Consider the following 23,110-nt stretch of genomic DNA (forward strand, 5'->3'; position numbering starts at 1 on the left):
ACTGTGGCAATGCTGAACTGATTTTGAACTTTGTTGCTTTGTCATTCTGTTTAGAGGATTTTTGTCTAATATTATATTGGTTTTTGTTTCACCTTCACATATATCTTGATTTATTCCCTGGTCAATATGACAAATAGAAAAAGAGGTGGACTCAAATACCAAGTAGTTGTCACATTTGCCCCTTTTTTCACCTCTTCACTTTGAAGTAAATCATATGACTTGATGTTTGCATCTCATGAGGAAAAAATAACTTAAAATTATGTTTATATATACGCATATTTTATATGTACATACATATATATAAAATGCAAAATATTCTTGTACTTTGCAGTGAAATAGTGTTTGTAATTTCATATATTTACTGTAAAACTCAATTTATTTTGAATAATGTGTTTCTTTAGGTGAATTCCAATTTTAGTTTCCTAATCCGTTTATTATTGTATCTGCAACCAATGATTATTAACGACTTGTATCTTACTTAAACAGATGGAATTTGGTTAGGCATTAGATAATAGAAAATGTAATAGTGAGTTAAAATTTGCAAAACTCATTTGAGCATTAATGTTCGTATGTCACAAGTATCCGAACAAATTCGAAGAAACTGAACCTCGATCGTACCATTAATGCCTTAAATGTCTTATTGTGACATAATTGTCTTAGCAAACAGGCCTCCCGTAAATTGGCGCTTGACCAGACATCTACTGCATAGTGTTTGATGTTTGCTGTGACCTAGTTCTGTGGTTATGGGTGTATAGTGCTGCCTTTGCCCTGTTGATGGCGCGCGTTCATTACAAACTGCTGGACAGTGCAGCACCTCTGACAAAGAAACGCAAACTCCTTTTTTTCTCTGCCAATCTCCTCACCACTGAAAAGTGTGCTCACGCCTTATCTGAGCTGATCTAAAGCATAACTTATTCAATCTATCTGCACAAAATTGAAATTGATCTTTATCGTTCACTGTGTCTTTCTCTCTTTGATCTGCAATACTCCTGATTAGCAATTGAGCACGGCACCCTTTCAAAACGAATCATATGTAGGGTAGAACGCTTCTTAAGAACAGGTAGTTGCAAAGAAAAACAAACTATTTCAATAATCAGCAAACTTTTGTTTTAAACCATGGTTCAGGATAAATATGTTCAGATACTATTGGGGAAAAGAACTAAGTATAAATCTTATGCACTGAACACACGCCCACGTAATTGTGTATATAAATCTTAGATTTGTGATAGAAATTTTATCATGGCATCTCTGCTAATATGTATAATACTGTAAATCATGGGATGTTAATTTAAACTACAATATAGCCGGTGCAATATATCAACTTACATATTTCCATTTGTACCTCAGCACTGCACAGCCATGTTTAAAATAAATTCCCTTTTTGCTAAGTTGATTTGACTGACTTTTATTTGTCCGTTTCCCTAGATTCCAAAGGTGAGGAGTTTTGGTTAAGTTGCGGGATCTTCAGCCACTTCCCACCCGAGAAATGCTGAAGAAACGCCAACCTTACGAACCAAAATCCCGCTTTTCACGCGTGAGATAAATTTGTGGTCCCATGTGTGTGATCACAGCCTCCTCATTTGTCATCATAACAACCGTTTAGTGTAAAATTAACAACAACTTAACTACACCAGTTATAAACAAGATCATGCATTACGATAGATTGATGGACAGTGGGCAGCAATGATCAGCCAAGTATGTTGCGAAACAAACGATTTAAAAAAAGACAAAAGTAAAAAATATACCGAGTTTAATTGACTTTTCACATGCTCGGGTTCTGATTTGACAGATGAATACAAGTCGTGTAAATGTATGCGCACAAAATAACATGTCTCAGTGTGTATTTCTAAATATATTTAATTTGATCATCTTAATTTTTTTAAACCTGGGTAACTATTGGTTCCCGCATTTTGCACAGCACAAGACTGACTTGTGTAGCCATACAAAACTTACATACCTGAATTCATATTTAGGTAGTTATTTTTAAAATAAATTATTACATTCTACATATTAATAATCTACTGAAATGTGAAATATATCAATGGTGTATCAAGAAATATCTCAACTTTATTTTTTTTAATTACAGAACAATATTCACTTAAAATGTTTAAAATGTAATATAATTTATCGTTAGGGAGGATGGGACAGTCCATGTGAGGTATTCCAATGTCTTACTAACAAATCCTGTCAACAAACACTTTAAAAACGAATTAAAGGAAATGGCCAAAATATATCAAATTTATTCAAATACCTTTTCTGGTCAAGTAATCCGTTTTGATTACTGCTAATGCTTGCCAAAACCCGGATCATACACCCACCCGTTACACAGTATGATAATGCCCAGTGCGAAATCTTCACATTAATATTCATTGCCAGCCACCGATTTAAACCTGTTCTGATGACCGAATTGCCAGATCTGACGATTGTCTTTAAAAGACATATCATGCCGTAGATGGGATTTTAAGTTAGTATTTCTTTGATTTTAAACCATTGAATATCTAAAATGTTAAATAACGCAGTCAATATCTTTTATGCAATTGTTTTATAGTTCTAGCTTTATGTGGGTGCCACTAATGATCTACTTATATATATACATTAGAAAGACAACACGATGCAGCTTACGAAATATTATTGACTACGAGGTGTGCACAGGTGGACTACATATAACACTTTACTGAAGAGTTCAGGTGTTTTTTTTTGAAAAGGACTTCGGGAGCTTTGGTTATTTGGAACGATTTCAATGCGTCCTGTAGCGGTTGGCGGGATGTATACAATCAATTTAGATTCTGATCATCACCTTATTTATAAATGAATTCTTACTCCACCCATCCCAGCCCCCAAAATATAATTACCTTGTGTGCTAGTCTCAGTGTTTCTCGCATTACAACTTGATATAACAATATAAAGAAGCTCTCGCAAATGTCAAGTTTTTGTTTTACAATGGCAAGGTCTATGTTTTTTTTGCTGCTCAAATTCATAAAAGTCTAGAAACACTTTGACGCACATTTTGGCCCAGCATTCTAAATAGTTGAAATATGTTTCCAAAGAAGTAATGCATATCGAAGTGAACCTCCTATGTAAAGTGGTAGCTGACCGTTTAATAATGTGCAGTAGTGTTATTAAGAATGTTTTGTGTGCCGGTGCATGACTATAATTCAACTCTAACAACAGACTGGCTGAGTGGAGTGCCCCTGAAAGGGTCGATGCAGGGCTTGGCAAACGTAACCTCTTGGCTCTATGCGCCGTCCATCTGTCTGCACTTGAGTCCAGACAGATTCAATAGGTCCTTGTATGCTTATGTCTGGCCGCAAAAAGGTGAAATGGTCTGTATTAAGACTAACTAAATGTTCAAGTGTTTACCATAGTAGTGACCGGATTAAAAGAAACTTAAAATGATGCCCGAGAATGGCGTCTCTCGTGATGTATGGGGATTCCAGGATATTAGAAGTAAATAGTTAATATTGTCTTCTTAAATAAAGAAATCAACATTACAGCACACCTAGAGAATGCGAGGAGCAGCAAAACACCTGTAAAATGCATTGACACGGAGGAGATAGCAAATGAAATGCTATTAATTATAAAATGCCAAATAAACTTATTTTCGAATTACCAACCAAATGAAATTGATTTAAAAGGTCATTGTTAGATTTGACTTTTTCAAAAAGTGAATAAAGTTACACAACTTTATGTTGAGGCAAAATATAATCAATGACTCCTGGTAGGAAAGTATATGCATAAACGTAAGAAGGTCCCATAAAATATAAAGACATTAGGATCCTGTAAAGACAATATTGTGCTATAAATTGTACAAAGCCCAGTTGATGAGCAGCATAAAGAGGATATGCAGAAGTCTGTATATCCTACAAAACAAAAAAATAGCCGCGAGAAAATATTTCAGTGACACATGTAGGGCAGCTTCGGCATTTGGTTGTACAGCTTTAAAAAGTTAAGGAAAAGAAAATAAATTGGAAAATAAATTCAGCATGGTCCAACCGTTTCCCATTTCTGTGGGGTTTCTATAGTTTGCAATAGATAATCCCTCGCTTTGGTGGGGTGGGAGGAGAGATGAGAATGCTCACTGTATATCTAAGCTAATGAAAGGTACTTGTTTTCATGTTATTTGGTGGAAGCCAAAATCCAGTTTTACGAGTTTCTTTTTTTCTCACACCTGGACGGCAGGGCGGGGGAGGGGGGGGGACGCAACATAGATCCAGCTATAGACAAAACAATCTTTGTTGTACTACTACCTCTCGGTTGCCTGTCTCATCTTGAACAAAGGCAATGAATATTATAGCACCAGATCCATATGTATAACATAACACACAGCATGCATGCCACCAATTACGTTTGGATTGTACAGCAGGGGCATTTCAAACGCTACACTTTCTCACTCAATTTTGTATGCCGAGACACACATCTTTTGTTCGCGATTAGTTTTGGTACAAAGCCTACACGATTTGCACTTCTGAATATAGTGCAAACGTCATCTGAACGCTTTCTGCTCAAGTGCCTCCTAATATGTGGGATGGAATATGGAAGCTTGTAATTGACACTCATTTTTACTGGCAAGCGCTGGCACGTCTTCAAGACTCTGCAGACAATACAGAAAACATCGCCAAGTTCGCCTTTATCTTCAATAGGTACTGCGGCGAACCTGTGCAATAAAACTCGTCGGATCTGTGGTAATGAGAAAAAAATGTGAACGAAAGTGTTGTATTATTGTTAATAGATCAGTCTTGTCAACGGACAGACATCAAATACTGCACTCAGTTTAGTGTAGTGAAAGCAAAGAAAGTCACATGCCATCACAACTGTCCACTAACCCAAAGTACAATAGTTTTCCAAATTTATGGTCTCTTTTTTGTAACAAAGCGCGTTTCGAAGTTAAATATCTAAGAATAATCAATTAGTTATTCAAGCATTAGTTGTTATATTGCAAACTTAGACGCTGCCTTTATCTTCCTGACAATTGAATTAAACTTTCGAATTATGCATGGTGTTGACCACTGACCGCAGCAGCTATGTAGATTATGCAAAACATTTGATTACAATCAGCAACAAGGCCCTGATCACCGAGCAAAGGTTGGCGGCGGCGGTGGTGGTGGGGCGGGGGGGTGTGTGGCGGTTGGGGTGGCAGGGGGACTTCTGCAATACCCGGTGAGAAAACAAGGGTTTAATAAAAAGAGTAAATTTACTTAAACGATCAAGAGAAAAAAAATGACAAAACAGCAGAATGATTTGATTTATTTTGCGAATGGGTCGCGACTGCTAATGCCTGATCATTTACATATTGAAATGCGACCAAGCGGACACTCAATTTTCCTGCCCATGTTTTGCACATGGCTCTCTCGATTTTCAAGCAGCCAGGTTACCTCGCAACGCCCCTTGAGGAGGTCAGGCGGTCGATTCCGCGTTGATCAATTTTGACTGCAAGGCATCAACATTATGAAAAACACCCTGGCACCAGATGGAGCGAGGTCTAGGTAAAGGTCAAGGTTAGCTCAGCCTGCTATTGAATCGGCTGCGTGATAGATCGTTGACTTGCTTTGCTCGGAGGCACCCATAGGGGTTTCTGCGAATAAAAGGAGTCACAAGTGAAACGCTTCGACGCTGCTCTGAATGCTAAAATAATTATTAGGATGCATTAAAAATGAGTAGCCAAATTCTTCTTTGAGAAAATACACACACAGATACGCGCTCGGAACATTTATTAAACAAATCAGCCGACTTTGAATACACAGCTCCAGTCATTGGGTACATGGCATAAAGTTATTGTTAGTGAGCTAATCAAAAGATGGAATTAATTTCTTCATTATGGACTTGTCCACAAAGTGATCATCAGATTCGCAGCTGAATGAGTCCATCCTCCCCACCCCACCCCCCTTCCCTACTCTTGCAGCCATTCGATCGGGTAGATGGGGATCATTGTGCTGGTCCGAGTTTCAGTGGGCGGACATTACACACAAAAGTTACTTTTATTTGCCCGCGTCGATACTTTTAATTACGAAAGAGTGAAGAAGCGGGGGCTACATTTTTTGGCTGAGACTCGGCAATAAATGGATCAGCTAACTCAATTCAGTAACTACTGGACAAGATGGCAGATAAAAGCTGACCAGGTTAGCAGCCAGCTCCCAGATGCAGATTAGATCAGAAATCATTTTGCATTAGAAGTGGGGGAGGTCTGCTGGAAGGAACTTGGCTCTGGCAGTTCTGCAGCTCTTTGCCCTCGCTCCCTATAAATTTACAGAACCCTTTCCTGCAGAAAACCGCACGTTAAAAACAAAACAACCTACAGTCATTTGGAATCCTTACAGATGGGAAATGTACTTTCACCGTTTTAACAGAAGTGCCATCCACCCTGGGTTAAGAGTTATAAAACCATTTTGTTTTACATCCATGACTTTAAGTAACCTAACTTCCTCGTGTAAGAGGGACGCTACAGCTGCAACCGCAGATCTTATCTGATCGCTGAGTGTCAGAGTAAAAATAGTTAACCCTTCAACTACTTGCTCCAGCTGGTGAAAAGAAAAAAATGGCGCAGTTTCTGTTAACATATCATACCATTGATCACAAATGAGTTCAATTTCACTTCTGCTGCCTGAACTGTTTTGTTGGCCATATTCACGTTCAGGGCCCTCCAGCTAAAAGCATTTAGACTCCATAAAAAAGCACCATCATATACACAAGGTTACGTCTGGGGGGCACAACACTCATACTTCATGGAAACAATGACTTAAAACGACTCTGAAATCTTCCATATTTTACAGTCCCTGTTGCATTAGTGCAGATTTATTGTACAGTACAAGTTTTAAAAACAAGATTCTTTAAACTATCTGCCCCGATAGTTATCTCGTTGAATTCCCCAGTGCTGGACTCGTGAAAATAAATTCTTCCTTATTTACGATTCTCTAATTGCAAAGCATTATGTTACACATGATTTTTTTTCTAGTTTGTTGTGCAAATTTTATTTTAAATCAACATGGAAGGGCAGATTTAGAAAAAAATGTTTTATTTTGTATTGATTTACTAGACTTCCAGCCATCGCATTTAATGAAACCATCCAAGTATCACCAAGGGCAACAGAATTAACATAAAATCATTTTTCCTTTAAAAAATCATGTGCTTTGAAATGTTATTACTTTTTAAAATAAAACGGTCGATGCAGGTGCAAAATCTTCAAAGGTTACTCGAACACTTTTTTCTCACCTCGCATAAATGAACAAGGCCGTATATGTATCTTGAAATGAGAAGCAGCATTGCTATTTTAAACATGATTTGCATTCAACTCAAATACCTGCAACTAAAATACCTGCAAATCCATTGAAAAACGAGAATGAACTGTGTGAAGATCAATTATCAAGCCGTTCTCGGTTTAACATACTGTATAGAAAGAGCGACACAAAGGGTAGACAAATAATAGGATTAACATTTTCACTTTATATTATATATTCACGTTACTTGATGCATTTCCACAGTCTTGTGAAATATCCACGGATAAGTAACCGAAAATAAGAGATGTGCTGAACAGGTAACGTCACGGAAACAGATTGTCGAGGACACTTCTTTCATTTTACAAAATAAACATGATATAATGTTATATATATATATTTTAAAACTACATACACACAGAAAGGGTCAGCGACCTCCAGGAGCAGTTGTTCTTATGCTAGAAAGTGAAAGAAACCCATTGACTTGATTTATGATTTTAATTTAAAATAATATACAAATGTAAATATCTGCTCTCTATCCAAGTGCACAATCTGGGCTCACGTGTACGCCATCGAAATTTCAGTAGTCTGTAATTCTAATACTCATTTTTGCTATTTATACCGCAAAATACTTTGCAAACCTCGTCTATTTCCCCAAATAATTAGCCCCATGAATAATGTCAACCTTTTGCAGGAGTTGACAAATAATAACGGACGCACACAAAATATGCGTGTGTGCCTTCTCCTTTCTGATGCCCTGTACTTGTGAAGAACCAATGTAAGCTTCTTGGCGTAAATTTGGCCAGTAACCCTGTGCCCATGAGTTGCAAGCAGTTTTGGGCTGGCAGGGAGGGAGAGAGAGAGAGAGAGAGAGAGGGTGGTGGCGAGGGGTTGGCGGCAGAGGGGTGGGGGGCGGTGGTATTGGAGTGGTTTTGAGAGAGGAGGAGGAGGTGGTGCTGTGGGTGGGGGGATGATGGATTGATTGGAAAGCTGCCTGGAGCTGCGCCTATTGGATAGCTGTAGCTGTGAGTGTGAGTGTGTGTGTCTCCCTGTCTCTCTGATCACTGGGGTTTGTCCAGCCCCGTGTCCCTGGGTATGTATCATTGGCTTGCTGTCTCCTCTCGCCCTGCCCAGCCACCTCCTGACGTTCAAGTTCGCGGGCACGTCACGTACGCACTTGAACTTGGTCGTTTTAAAGCCATGACGGCTATCCCACAATCCATCTCCATCCGCCATCTTTGTATTATTTCTAATTTATTTTATGTCAAGCCATTGATGAAGATATTTTCTCTGGAGTCTCCTTCTTCCCGCTCCCGATGTGACCGAGCATGTCTCGCCGCAAGCAAGGCAACCCTCAGCACTTGAGTAAACGGGAATTTTCACGTGAGTAGCTTTTGAATTTTTTTGGTTGTTGTTGCACTTTTCTCTTTTTAAATTTTTTTTTAAAAAAAAAAGCCTGTAGTTGCCCTTATGAAAGTGGGAGAAGAAGGGAAAAAATGCTCAGAAGGTAGTTGTGTGAGGTGACTGCAGGAGCCGGAGGGCAGAGGAGAGGGGGGGGGGGTGGGGGGGGGTTGGGTTTAGGTTTGTATGGGGAAGGTGGGGGGGGGGGGGGGGCGGTCTCGCTCACTCACTGTTGACCGGACGGTTTTGACAGCAAGTGGCCGGAGAGAGAGCGGGGCAGCAGCTGTGATCCGAGCCCAAAGTGCCGGGCGCCGGTCTCACCCTCACCCTCCCCTTCCCGTCCCTCACAAACTCCTCAAGCCTGAGGGAAACCATGTCCAAAAGTACCGGTCTGCCCAGCCCGGGACACTTTGCCATCAGCCCCGGGAGTTTCTTGCTGCCAGGAGCTGCATTTGCAGCCTTGATCCCGCAGCCCCCAAAGGGCATCAGTCCGCTGTCCGAGCCACATCTCTCCCTCTCACCATCCCTCTCTCTCTCTCTCTCTCCCCCCTCACACTCTCTCTCTCTCCCCCCCCCCCCCCCCTCAAGCCGGTGAAATCGCCGCACTTCACCCTCGGCCGCAACTTTTATTTACCGCTTAACTTCGGCTTCCCTCCTCTTACTATTTTTTGGAAGATTTTCAAAAAGCTGGAACTAGATTGTGATTGGGAAAAATCTCGTGCTGAATGTTTACAACAAGCTGCAGCTCCGCGTGTGCGGAAACCTCATGGAAAAGCCGCCGCCGCCGCCGCTCTCACATTTTACATCATTGCTAATCTTTCACCCAGAAAATATTAATAAAAAGAATAAACTCCCGTTTAACCCTTGCTGTTCACAGAGCCCTCGGTCAGACACGGGCTCTCGGGGGCTGGAGCTGCTTCTCATTCTCCGGGACACGTGCAATCGAGCAGCCCAGATACAGCGTCCCAGAGCCCGGGGAGAGAGGGGCGAGAACCCGGGGCACCCACAGCCCGAGTCCCGGGCACCGACAGCCCGGGGGGGGGGAGGGAGGGCGGGAGAGACAGGTCCGCCCGGGCACCCAGAACCCGGGTCCCGGGGAGGCAGAGCCAGGTCCGCCCGGGGAACCAGAGCCCGAGTCCCGGGGAGTAGCGCCTGGTCCGCCCGGGCAACCAGAGCCCGAGTCCCGGGGAGTAGCGCCTGGTCCGCCCGGGCAACCAGAGCCCGAGTCCCGGGGAGTAGCGCCTGGTCCGCCCGGGCAACCAGAGCCCGAGTCCCGGGGAGACAGAGCCAGGTCCGCCCGGGCAACCAGAGCCCGGGTCCCGGGGAGGCAGAGCCAGGTCCGCCCGGGCAACCAGAGCCCGAATCCCGGGGAGGCAGAGCCAGGTCCGCCCGGGCAACCAGAGCCCGAGTCCCGGGGAGCAGGTCGCGGCTCCGGAGCCGGTGATCGGGGCAGGGCTGACAAGGAAGTTCGTTACCACATTGCTCGGGGCCGGGGAGTTTTGTGTCTTTTCCTGTGTGTGCGCGAAAATTAGACTTTGTTCATGCTGGGGGAAACCCGCAGGTTTCTTGTCAGATTCTCAAGTGTTGCCGTCACCTCTGAGATTGCGATGGTCCAGTTCCTGGGGTTTCACATTGAAATATTCCAGGGAAGGGAAACGGGCCAGACAGAAAAAAAAACCTGACGGATAAAATGTACTCAGTTAAAAAGTGGGAATTTCCTTCGCGTTTTTAAAAAAAAACATTTTCTTCATTCAATGGTTGCAGAAAAGTAAGCGAGACAGCGGATGTAAAATGAAGGGGGTAAAAATGCGATTCCACTTGTCAATAAAGATCAAAGACTTTTGGCTTTCTAATTATTTCTGTTTTAGAAAGTCCACGTTGAATTGTGTAAATGTAGAGTATTGGCTCGGTTATTGTAGGGAGATGTGTCAAGTTGTTTAATGGTTATGAGGAAGGCCGGTGGGGGGGGGGGGGGGGGGGCGGTGAATCGATGCTGCTGGCTTATGTCGCTAGGAGGCAGAGTAACATCAGGAACAAATCCAGGCTGCAACCTGCACAAACTTCAGCATTTCCTACCGACTGCTCTCATTTCTTCCTCCCCCCGCCCCCCACCCCCCCCCCCCCCCCCAAAAAAAACCTCAACTAAAACGAAAACCCCCCAAAATATTCTCTGCTTCAATGGCCCGTTTTCCACCCGACGATCCAGGTGAAAGACTCTTTTTGATGCTAAATTTTACCTGCAAGAGGGCTCGGCGCATCGAGATGCACTGGCCCGAAGTTCACAGCGTTGAGTTAAGAGGCATCAATCACTGAATAAAAACCATCAGTTTTTACAAATAATGATACAGCTTTTCCATTGCAATGTCACCCACGCCCCCCTCCCCCGACAAGAAACGTGGAGTAAAAGGGAATAAATTTTTTCTTAATAGAGTTACTAATACAAAAACGAAGTTTATTCTGTAATAGCAGCCTGTTGTTTGCTATGGGGAGATTTTGCTTTGACCCACGTGTGGAGTGTTGTGATTCCTGATCGTTTTATTATTGTGGGAAATACTTTGAAACAAAACACAAGCCCGAAACAATGAGGGTGACTGGAGCTTCGGCGACCAAGTAAGTGTTGGTTTGTCAAGACTCACTGCTCTCGATCTCTCTTCCCCAACACTTGCATAGATTTCATTCCGGACTTTATGTTGTTCGTAACTTTATTGCCATTTGCAAACCCTTCTCGAACCAACATCCCCCTATAGTTTTGCGGAGTGACATTTGTATGAAAATCAAGTGAGGCTTCCAACAATTTGCTGCAAGCTCGTCCATAGGTAGTTGCGGGCACTACTATTCAAATAGGAAAATACATCGTGATATTGTTTGGATAGATTTGGACAGCTGAAACTCGGGACTTTATTGGGAAGATATTAGTGTGCAAGTACTTTTTTCGCGGATTTATTGAGAGCTGAACGTAATAGTGTTGAAGCCGCTTGACTCGACTGTATAAATGTGTCTGAATTACATCCTGTGAATTTCTTCCTTATCCTCTTTCATTATAACCATTTCAAATAACCGAAAACGGGTTCCAAACTCTCTGGTATCGTAAATAATATATTTATTCGTATGATTTGGAACGGATAGTTTCCACTTTTATATTGTCCAGAACATCATATCATTTCTGTTTCTGAAACCTACATTAAAACCCAAGATCACCCCTCTAGGAGTGGTACAATATCAACCCAGTACAAGTAGCAATAAAATTACATCTTCAAATGCATAAAGCAGGATTCTTGAGTGTTGAAATGTGGAATTCTAATACCTTGTGGCAATAAAGCTGTTAACTTGGTGAAAGGATAGCCCAAAGATTTTGTAATTCAGTGTATGTATATGCATACACATATTCTTCTGCATATTTATGATGACATGCTTCACTATTTCAAATCCATTGCAAAATATGTAGGACTAATCACTTGGATTAAAGTGCATGGCTTGCTTACTGATTTTGTGATTTAAAATCAAAAACATTTGATTTACTGTATTTGAGCCTTGTTATGTGTGTGCTTTCTTGGGGTGGACATACCATCTGTTAATATGAATTCTATTCCATGTGTCATTTGAAAACAAAATAAAGGACAAGGATTTTTTCCAATCAGTATTGGAATCTCAAAAAAAATCACAGGATAACTGAAATAAAGGTGTACCTTCTCCCTCCCCCTTCCTCACAAGTCTCTATTCAATAAGCTTAAAAATAAAGTTTGCAAGATCGTTCTTCTATAACTATGTATTTCTCTCAAAGTGCCAGTGAAATTCCATTCAATTGTCTTGATTCATCTATATATCCAATTACAAGGAGACATGAATTTGCACATTTTACGCTAAATACACGTTAATATAAAATATTATAATGTCTTGAATTGTAAATTTTGTGTCCTGAGTAATTTGTAATTTTTTTTAATGATAAATAAGCATTCGTTTTTAATAGTCAATGGCTGTGTCAAAATTGGTTGCCAGGTGTGTGAGGATAGGGGAAGTATATTCACATTTGGTCTAATTAGGAGTCATGAAAGGGATATCGTAAGGTGGTTGGCGCTCTCAATGCCAGGGAACAAATTTAACTGGAACTGATCAAAATCCTTTAGTTATCGAAATGTTTAGTCAACTTCAATAGTCCGTTATAGCGGAATTAAAATCTGTGTGTGATTCTCTGTGATTTCAGGTAATTAAAATCAATTTGTTAGCTTTCTGTGGAAAAGGGTTGCAATATGTTGTAAAGGGAGGGCAGCTTTTCCAATGCTATTAACATTTATGGTAAAATATTAATAAATTAATGCTTTTGTGTTCAGAGCAGCTAAGTGCAGACAAAATAGGTATTTGGGTTCCCACCAAGAGCCTTTAACAAAAGCAGGAAGAGAGGCAATAGCTTCTATCACAAAGCCCATCCTTGGCATGTAAAGCTGTGTAATGTAAAGCCACCAGCTGTTTGGAACGAGTACTAAAGCTCAAATAACCAAGCCAGTTTCTCGGTGCCAAACAAACCCCTTTATTTCTACAACATTTAAAAAAATCAAAAAGTAATTTTGAGGGGGAGAAAAGCAGCTGAAAAGTTTCCTCTTGCTGTAATTCCACTGCACTCTAAATACACAGCCTTTCCCAAAGCAATCAGGCCATTGATAAGGGAATGTGATGTAACAGCAGATGTAAAAAAAAAAATTACTGTTTTTCTCTTTGTGAGTGAAGAAGATGCATTCTAAATCAAATAATGCTATTCTGAAAACTTCTGTGCTTTTGTATATTGATTGCCGTGCTATGATAAGTTTCTTTGAGGAACCGTACAGTTCAAAGGGATAACAGAGGCCCTTCTCTCCAAATACAGCCTCTCATATAACCTATTCTGTTATTGATATAGCTCTGTGGGGAAAGTTGGGAAAAGAAAGATTGAAGTTAAAATTGTTTGCTGAGAAGAATCGCCTGATTTACGTTATTTTTTGCTCTCTTTTTTATGTTTCTGTGCTGTAGCTGATTCCCTGGAAGCCATTCTCACAGATGAAGAAGAGGAGCATGGCACCTTGGGAGCTCCTGAGGGTGACCACGACCTCCTTACCTGCGGCCAGTGTCAGATGAATTTCCCACTGGGTGACATTCTGATCTTTATTGAGCACAAAAGGAAGCAATGCAATGGTGGCCTTTGCTTGGACAAAGCTGTGGATAAGCCACCGTCACCGTCTCCCAGTGAGCTGAAAAAGGCATCCACACCTGTTGAGGTTGGCATACAGGTCACACCAGATGATGATGATTGCCTGTCTACATCATCCAAGGGAGTTTGCCCCAAGCAGGAAAGCACAGCAGCAGGTAAAAAATACCAAACAAAATATCAAACCAAACATACACCCCTACACAAACAGAAATAAGCAGAGAAAAACACAAACCTTGTTGTATCCTTTTTCCCTGTTTTTGCTTTATCAGAGTGCTGCTGCTAGTCCTGAGTCTCTATCAGCTGTCAGCGTTTGCACTGTAATTAAACACAGCCCCATGGCAAAATGACATGGGTGACCTTGACTTTAAGATGCCATTTATACTCGCCAGGCCAGAGTTAAGAGGGCAGTTGCTGAAGCGCACAGACATGCTTATTCGAAAGTTTAAGGGCATGTTGGAAATTTCAAAGGTTGGCTTGACAGGAAAGGCCACTCGATGCACCAAGTCTCCTCAGTGGAATGATAAATGCCTCTCATATTCTCTCTGTTTTGTGATGTGGTTCTGACAGATGTATCTTGATTTTTCTTTCTGCTATAGTTTCCCCTGCTACATTTCACCCTCTTGTGCTTTTTCTCTGTCTCTTTGTCACTGCATGAGTGTCACTCTATCTCTTTCTTTTCTTTTTGTTTGCCTCTATAATACTGTGTGTCCCTCTTTCCATCTTCCTCTCGCATTCTCCTGATTTCAAATCAAAATTCACCTCGTTTTATTTACTTAAGAGTTATTTCAGAAATTCGACAGTTTTTGTTGTGGTTAATTTTTGTTTTTCTTTAATTTTGTTTAGCACTTTTTGTGGTTAATCATTCAAAAATACCAATGTGAAAAGTTAAAACCTTATTCTTTAAGTTTATACTGAGTGTAAATTACCACTGTATCCTGTTATAATGCTCAGTTCTCTTAACTCTCATTTGAAATAATCAAATTTCCATAAATCCTCTTTGCCAGTGCTTTGTGATGGGAAATTTGAAAATAAAAATTGAATGAATTATTCCCTTTTAATGAAAATGTATTTATTTGGGAAAAAAATTAGACAGTTTATACTAAATGTGTGTCATGATTCCTTGTGACTGAGACTCCTGGTTGGAAGACTTCTTATTTTTCTTTTTAAAACAAAAATTAAGCCTGTCTGCACATTAGTTCCTTAACCACAAAAGCTGTATCAAATCCAATTTTATTATAATAGCTCGTAGTTTATATAGCTGCCTCATCAAAGATGCAAAGACACAAAAAAAGCTTAAAGATAAAAGTGTATTTCAGATATTTACTTAATGATATCTAATTATAGAGGAAGATATCCAGAACATTCTTAAAGGAGAAAAATGCTTTATTTAGATTGAAAATGTATTCAGATTTTCACCTCCTTCAATTGACTTCTTTCTTTCGCTGTTTAGATAAATTATGTTTCTACCTTTTCTCTGAAGGTTTAGTGGGTTGCATTATCATTCCAATAAATGTGAAGCTTCTGTATTGCAGTGAGAAGCGGGTTAGAGATTCTTTGAGGGGACAAATAATGCAGCAACCATTTATATGTGTTGTCTGAGATATGAAGGAAAATGAATACAAATACAGGGCATGATTAATGAACCAGGAGCCTGGCGGAAGGGGCTTCTAGCCTTTAGAGACTGAAAAAGCCATGCTAAATCGCCAAATATGGAGTATTGCTTGAGTGATGCAACCTCCTATTTACATATCGAGGAGAGCAGCTCAAAAGACATACCACACAGCCACCGTCAAACAAATGTGATCTAGATTGCTTAGAATGGACCCTGAAAGTCTAGAGAATGCATAGTAGATTTACATGTATTGAACAGGCACATAGATATGCACTAGTACAACAGGCGGTCACACTCACAAATGGGGTGTAATGGTACAAATATAAGATGTTTCATCTGCATGAGAAACGGAAGACAAAAAAATGTTGCCCTGAGATGGGCATTTTCAGGAGTTAAATGGTGGAAGATGTTTTGTTCAACTGGTATCAACTGTTTAATATTCAAAGTTGTAATGAATTGAAAATTCTGCAACAAAATTTTATAATGTGCCTTTTAATAAGCTATAATCTTACACCATAACAATGTGCTACACATATGCTAGAGCTCCCTGCCCTGGCACTTCCTCACTTGCAGTGATAGAAAACTTTGAATTGTTTCTCTTGATGAATTTGTTGTAATTTCACAGCCCACATTCACAAAGTTGTTTTCTCTGTCTGTATTGATAATGTGGTTTCATTTTACAAGAAATAGAAAAAGATCCCTGAGAAATTGTTAGCATTCTGGTCAAGGTTTCAGGTTCAAGTTCATCATTGCCCAGTTGTGGAATATTGTAAAGGAGGATTATATTGCAGTACAACCATGAGTTTCTCCATTACATTAAACAGATTGACCATTAAACATTTTATTTATTGCCCACTTTGATGGTGTTGAGCTTTGTGGTGTACACAGCATGTTTATTCTTCAACAACATAGGAAATAAACATTGTCCTTTTGTTACTTGAACCTACTTGACAATGGATTGTGGTTTACTTTGATAAATCAGGTTAGATGCAAGTTTTATTGTATATTCAGCTTTGTAAAAATTAGAAGCGAGGCTGGTTGCCTAATGTGGTACATCGTTTGTTAGCCAGGGTAATCAGCCACTGTCTTAGGATACCATCCTAGCCAGAGGCGTCTGCACTCCGTTCCTTTTGTTGTAATTAGCTAATTGACAAATATGAAAGGAAATGATGAGTTTATTTTATATATTATTCAGTTTTAAAAAGTTGTCAGAAGCATTGGATTATGTAGCAGAGAATGATTTACCATGTGAATTTATACATTCATACTGGCTAGGTTTTGTGAAATAAAGGCATTTAGTGCCTAGTCGGCCATTTCCTGGCACCACGCCATCTCTTTCCCTAAAGCTCAAAGCACTGGGCATCTTAAGCATTCAGCATCGTGCTCTGTACTGGTTTCATATTGAACACTGATTCAGCAGTGCTGACCGGAGCCGCTGGCTTCCTCTCATTTTACGTTTTTTTTTTCTCTCTTATTGATTTGGCACCAGTGCCTTGACATGTTCCTTATTCAGTGTCTGAGAGACACCTTGGCACTGGAAAGAGCAAGGTGCAGGGTGGATGAGGTCAACCCAGATCCCAGCAGGGTTTTAGTGTTCTTCATTTGCCTTTACAATCAGAGCTCAATTATCAAGCCTGAGTGTGGCCCTCAGGTGTGAGCTCAGATGGGATCATGTAAATGTCCTGTGAGATGTGATGCTGTAATATTAATGTTATTCATGAGTGCACTGTAATATTGTTCTGCACTGGAAGTGGCAGCTCTGGGTATGGCACCTTTTGGGAAATGGGCACAGCCCTTTTTTTAATAGAAAGAAATAAGAATTCTTATGAAATGTTTCACAGTCTCATGATGAATGTTGACTAACAATAAATGCAGCACATTGCCAATATTTTTTTACTAAACTCTTAAGTTGTCAGCAGTGTTTGTTATAGTGCTGTGTCTACTTGTGTATCTGAGCAGTAAGATCCTTTACTATGGAAGGCACCCGAATTCAAACCACATTTGAAAATAATCATTCTGATCGTTACTTTAAATATTTTGCATATATATTTTCTTAAACTAAGCAACTGTCGTCTGTATTGGCTGAAAAACATGTTGCCAATTAGATGGGGCTCATTCAGCGTGACGTTAACACATTCTGTAAGACTCTCAATGCACATTTAACTGAGAAGTTGTGCCATTTTTTATGACAGTTTAATGTAGTATCCAAATAAGTCGATGAATCGTTTCAATAATGAGGAGAATATTATTTGATCATCCAAATAAACAGCGACTGCAGTCTTAATATGTATGTGGGGGAGGGGAGAGAAACCAGGAGAAGCAGATTTTCTCATTGTGCATTTTTAAGACAAATAGTTTGTTGAATCAGCTCTCGATATCAGTTAACTATTGATGCTAAATGCTAATTTTAATAACAGATTTGTTGCTTGTTTTGTGTATATTTGATTATGGCATGGTCCAGCATGGAAAGCCATAATTATTGTTTAAGCTGAGAAATCAGTGGGCCAGAATTGGCAGTGGGAAAGATGGAGAGACCGAAATCAACTCTCTTCAGGGTATTTAGACAATGAAGGGTTATTCCATGGTGAGTTCCTGTCCTTAGGAAGCGGCCTTATTTCTGCAATGTCGTTAATGTACAAGAGTGGCAGACAGTTAGGAAGAATGCTTGCATACAAGTCTCATAACTCGTGGATTTTCTTTTGAAATGCTGAAATGATTGTTGCTATTTTGTTGGCGCAGTTGCTTGTCATTTCCTTCTCATTTCCACAGCCATGTTTACGGGTGTGGTGATTTGTGGAGTTCCATGATGGACCCTAATGGAAAAAGTAACACTAGTGGGGCACAGTATCATGGGGTGTAAATATTTGTGTGTTCACAAATTAACTGTCAAAGAATTATGAAAATTTTGTACTGTTTTAATTCCTCTAAACCATTATAGTATCTGTTCACTTTATTGCCTGCCTCCCAGCATTGATCTTGCTCAATATTCTTAGAAAATTACAAGACATGTATTGAGAGGTGTGGGATGGACATGTGTGTGTTAGCACACCTGACGTAAACCAAAAATTTGAAATAATATATTTGCCCTTGGTTCATGTTGTTGTGGAGATACCCCTATCTAATGCCTAGTGGTTGGAAACTGATAGTGCAACAATCTATGCTGTGGTCTTATCACGACTGTTGCAGCAGTTTTCCAGTAAGCTAATTGCCTTATATATATAAATGTATGTGTGTGTGTGAGAGAGACATTGTTGTCAGGATTCTGAACGAAAGTTGGGATCCATGGAAGCCGATGTAATTGTCCTAGTGTTTTTATTGTTCCTGTGGTTTGGCTTGATGATCCTTGCTTGTAGAAAGCTTAGATTAACAGACCTAATATTTTTGCATTAAAAAAACTTTTAAAAAAAAAGGCTTAGAATAACCTGTGCTTCCTGGATGAATCTTGCTGATAATTTACCAAAGCTCATTTGAATTTTAAGCACTTCTTTAATCTTCAAAGGCTAAATTGCTTTATGAATATGCATGGTGTGGGCAGACTTTAGTTCATTACCTAGTTGTAAATTCTAATGACCATTAGGTCCTCGCTGTAATTGCCAATTGTTTTGCATTTTTGATTGGCCTATTAACATGTGCATTCGGCACGCATCAGGCTAGCTTGTCAGGATGCTGCAGAAGAAAAGGTGAAAATTGTTTGTATCGCCAAGATTTGAGTATTTTGGAAAATTGATGATGTAAATTAAAGCAGTGCTATTTTTTTCCTCTTTCCTCAAGATTGAAAGTTCACCAAGAGATTCGACATATTTAATTTACATGATGACTTTGCACTCCTTTATTAATGTAATTTGCATATGAAGCTGTTGTTAATCACTTTTGATCATGTTTTCTGCATTAGCACAGAAGCTGCCTCTGTGGCTCTTTTCCCAAAGATGCTGTAGTCAAAAGCTGCAAGCCGCCCGCTTCCTTCCAGTTCTGCTATGCTGAGAGCACGCTTCAAAGTTGTTAATATTCAGTGGAGAAACAGTATCCAGAACACAAATAAATTATTAAGTGCATGAACTTTTTAGACAGTAAGATGAACTGATGGGGTCCATCTGTGAGTTCCAGGTTTTTTTTTCCGTGTGTGCAGCCCTATCTGACTTCGTAGCCTTTGGTCCCAATCCAAGTGCATGCATAATTGATTCCACACGCGCTATCATTTTCTTGATGTAATTGCTTTGGTAAGATATGATGAAATCTAATAGATGATTTACATTTTTCCCCTTTTTTAACAAAAAAGAAAATGAAAACTGGAGGGGATGGGGGACCAGGTGAAAGGTCCAGTGATAAAATATGAGCAAGGTGCCCCATACCACATTATTTGTTCCACTGTTGTGTGTCTTAAAAGCAAATAGAATGGCTTGACTTTGACATTGTGCCCTCTTTTTTGCAACAAAATAGTTAAAATGCACTAAATTAAATCTTGTCATTTTTATAATTTAATAAAAGTGGATGTTATACAATTTGGGGGAAGGAAATTAACAAGCTCCCCCTCCCTTTAGTGATCACTGATAATGCAGCAATACTTTAATGAATTGGAGATTTGTAACTAATTGTTTAAAGCCATGAATACTGCCACACCACACAACAGAAAAAGAGCTAAATGTACATTATTCCCTGTGTTTCATGAAGACAATCCAGCTTCGAAAAGTTGTAAGATTTGTAGTTTAAAAAAATCTTTGTGGTAGTTCTATAACTACAATTTGAGATTTTAAAAATGCTGTGTTTATAAATAAGCTTTGCATTGAAGGAACCATAGTTAAGTGACTGTAGGTTCTGTGTTTGATAATATAGTTCTGCACCAAGGATTTCTGATGTAAGGAGGCTTGATCACAAACAGTGGAAATTCTATTCAAATTAACATGGGGGTTGAACATATCTGGCTCCTGTCTGGATTGAACAGTAATTGTTCAAGGTGCAAACATTGAATATAACTCCTCCCGAACAGCTTCCCATACAGTATATTGCATTAATTTGGGAATACTGCCCGTTCTCGGGGATGGTTAACTGCCTTTTTTGAAGTTAAAACACTCTGTTCTGGTTGATATTGAACTATTTTCAATTGCTTTAATCTCTTATTGTTGTGGTTTGTCATTCTCACACTAAGGGAAACTAGCTTGGGTTGAGCAAACATAAGAGTTGTTCCATCTTGTGTATGGCTATATTGTGACTTTCCCCACAAGAAATCCAAACTGAATAAAGCCCAGCAAATAAACACGAGTAATCATAAGCAGTCTAATAGCTGTGGACATTCCTTAAGGTTTGAATTTGATATCTGTTGGTTAATTATTAGTCTTGATGAGTCCACTTCAGATGTGGTAGTACCGACAGTGTGAGGCTGGGAGAGTCGATGGGTGTCACTGCTCAAAGACTGCGTGAATAGCAACATCGGTTTGAATCGGTCTTTGATAAATCAGCTTATTGACAGCTTGAGTCCGACCTGTTCGGCTGTATGCTCCCTATGGTAATTTCCCTAGTTCAGATCAATCTGAATTGGTTTCCCTGTGCAGACGTGAATGGATTCAGCTCACTGCATGAGCTGTTAATGAACCAATCTGTGCACACTAGCACAGAAAATGGTTTATCTAAAATAAACCACCCCCAGAGTAGATTTATTAAAGATCAATCTGAACCTGATGCTGCCCTAAACGTGCATAGATACAAGTGATCAAGAGCAAAATGAAGTACTTTAAAGTCTCTAATGTACACAGAGGCAAGCAGAATTGGGGACGTGTGAAGCTAGCAAGGGAGGGAAGGGCGTGCGTGTAAGGGCACAGGATGAATAGTGTGTCAGAAGCTTTTTCTAGCAAGGTGAGTTTCAGCAGATGAGATGCCTTCCAAACTTATTTTATTTTTCATAAATAAATCGCTTGGAGTGAGTAAGGATATCCTAAAATAATTAATTTGCTTTCCCTCCACCATGTTTTTCTCTGGGTCATTAGTAGCAGCTTTCAAAATCTATTATTTACAATTTACCTTTTTTCATTAGAGATGAGCTTTTATTTTACATTTCAAAGCAGAGAAGAGGAACTGTTCACTTTCTTTTCATTTAATATATCTTTATGTTTTTCCTCTCTCCTTCAGCTTTTTATTAAACCTAACTTGGCCGGGAGGGGCTTATGCAGAGCGGTCAAGCACATCTGCTTGTCTGAAGACAGTAAAGAAAAGGGGTTAGCAGCACAGGGGCAGCAGCACAAAGGGAAATTGTACATTTGAACCATTAGTCTCTTTAGCCTTGGTGCAGCCAGACTGGTTTAGCAGACAGAATGATAGATTGCTTTGTCATAGGTCCCAGGGTGTGCCCTGAACTTGAAGCACTTTGTTTATCCCGAATAGAAAGGGAAAGGCAGACATAATCTATGTCTAGCTTTTAGGAGCTGCGAGGTAGAAGAGCACAGTAGACTGGCAGGGTTGATGAGGGCTTGGGTTGTGGCGGGGGGTGGGGAGGGTGGCGGTTGGTGGGAGTGGAGAGGAATGGGGGGGGCCTGATGATGGCTGTCCATTAACAGATGAACTTGGCTTAGATCCAGACTTTTGATGAAAGTGTCATAGTCAGTGAGCAGTTTTTTTTTCTTTACCTGCTGACAGTACATGAATGCTCCTGGGTCTTTTGGCTGAGGGGGAAAAAAACGACACGGCTCAATTTTTATCATAGAACCAGTTGAGACTGGTCTGCCTGGCCTTGCGGGCGGGCTCTTATCGTCTTTCCTGGCTTACGTTGTAAAGACTTGTGATAATGCCAGTAACCTGAGGGCTCTGGGTGGTGGGGGGTGGGGGGAGAAGAGAAGGAGGGAGGGTTTGGTGTTTGTAGAAGCAAATTAAATTGAGAGTCTTTAGCAAATGGGAGAGGTTGAACTTGCCCTGTAGAAATCATCCGCAAACTAATCCACACGTGGTGTCTAGAAACGTGATGTGACAGCAAAGGGAGGGGGAATACTAGGACAAAAGGATGCTTTGTAAATGATGGACACAAGACTGAGGGAAAAGGGGTGAAAAAATAATTTAAAGGAGGTGGCACTGACTTTTGGAACACAGTTTCATGAACAGGGTGTGGAGCTGCTAGTGAAGTGTTAGCAGGGCCGCATTGTTCCTCTAATTCCAAAGAAATAATACACAGAAAATCAATGGCCATGACTAGTGATAATTTACAGTACTCTGAGTGCTAACTACTCTGGTGCTCGATGATGAGCTCCCAGCACAAAGAGCAGCTCTCCAGCATTTTATTTCTGTCACTATGCATCATGCCTGCTGTAGGTCATCCTTTTTTTTAAAAAAAGCCTCACAAAATCTTAACGCTGTTCTTGTATAATTTATGAGTATCTTCACACGCTGAGGATTTTTATTGCAGTTTACTTTTGGTGTGTAGGTGGGAGACACACAACAATGATATCAATCCTTGTTTTGTGGAAAACCTTTTTTTGTTTTATATTTTTTAGTTCTCTGATCAGCTTAACGTGCTGCTAAGAATGGAAGGAAATGCCTCAGGTTCACAACCAAAAATCTAATCAATACTCCAACATGGAACTGACAGTTCTTCTGAAGCTGTGGCTCTAAAATATTTATACTAAAGACTTCTTGAGAAAGCAGCTTTTTTCTTTTGCCCCAAAATTCATGATTCAGTATTCAGTACAATAGATATCATCATTTATTGTACCACAGCCTTTGGAGGTGGAT

At 40.1% G+C, this 23,110-nt stretch overlaps 1 protein-coding gene and 1 long non-coding RNA gene across 6 annotated transcripts in view; one reads left to right on the plus strand and one right to left on the minus strand.

Moving 5' to 3' along the window:
• Positions 1 to 1,735: 1,735 nt before the first annotated feature.
• Positions 1,736 to 6,411, minus strand: LOC144690130 (uncharacterized). Its single transcript, XR_013578759.1, has 3 exons — positions 6,294 to 6,411; positions 5,373 to 5,572; positions 1,736 to 4,677 (listed from the first exon to the last, which is right to left on the minus strand). It is a non-coding gene; the product is annotated as an uncharacterized LOC144690130 (long non-coding RNA).
• A 2,016-nt stretch (positions 6,412 to 8,427) lies between these two features.
• Positions 8,428 to 23,110, plus strand: part of bcl11aa (BCL11 transcription factor A a) — a 213,038-nt gene continuing 198,355 nt past the window's right edge. For all 5 annotated transcript variants that reach the window (XR_013578681.1, XR_013578680.1, XM_078556907.1 and 2 more), the window contains exons 1-2: positions 8,428 to 8,591; positions 13,611 to 13,943. Coding sequence is in view for 3 of the 5 variants with exons in the window: in XM_078556907.1 (XP_078413033.1) it covers positions 8,537 to 8,591; positions 13,611 to 13,943 (388 nt within the window). In the remaining 2 variants the exon portion in view is untranslated. The remainder of the gene's footprint in view (positions 8,592 to 13,610; positions 13,944 to 23,110) is intronic.

The sequence above is a fragment of the Cetorhinus maximus genome, chromosome 14, assembly GCF_964194155.1.
Source record: "Cetorhinus maximus chromosome 14, sCetMax3.hap1.1, whole genome shotgun sequence".
Classification (NCBI taxonomy): Eukaryota; Metazoa; Chordata; class Chondrichthyes; order Lamniformes; family Cetorhinidae; genus Cetorhinus; species Cetorhinus maximus.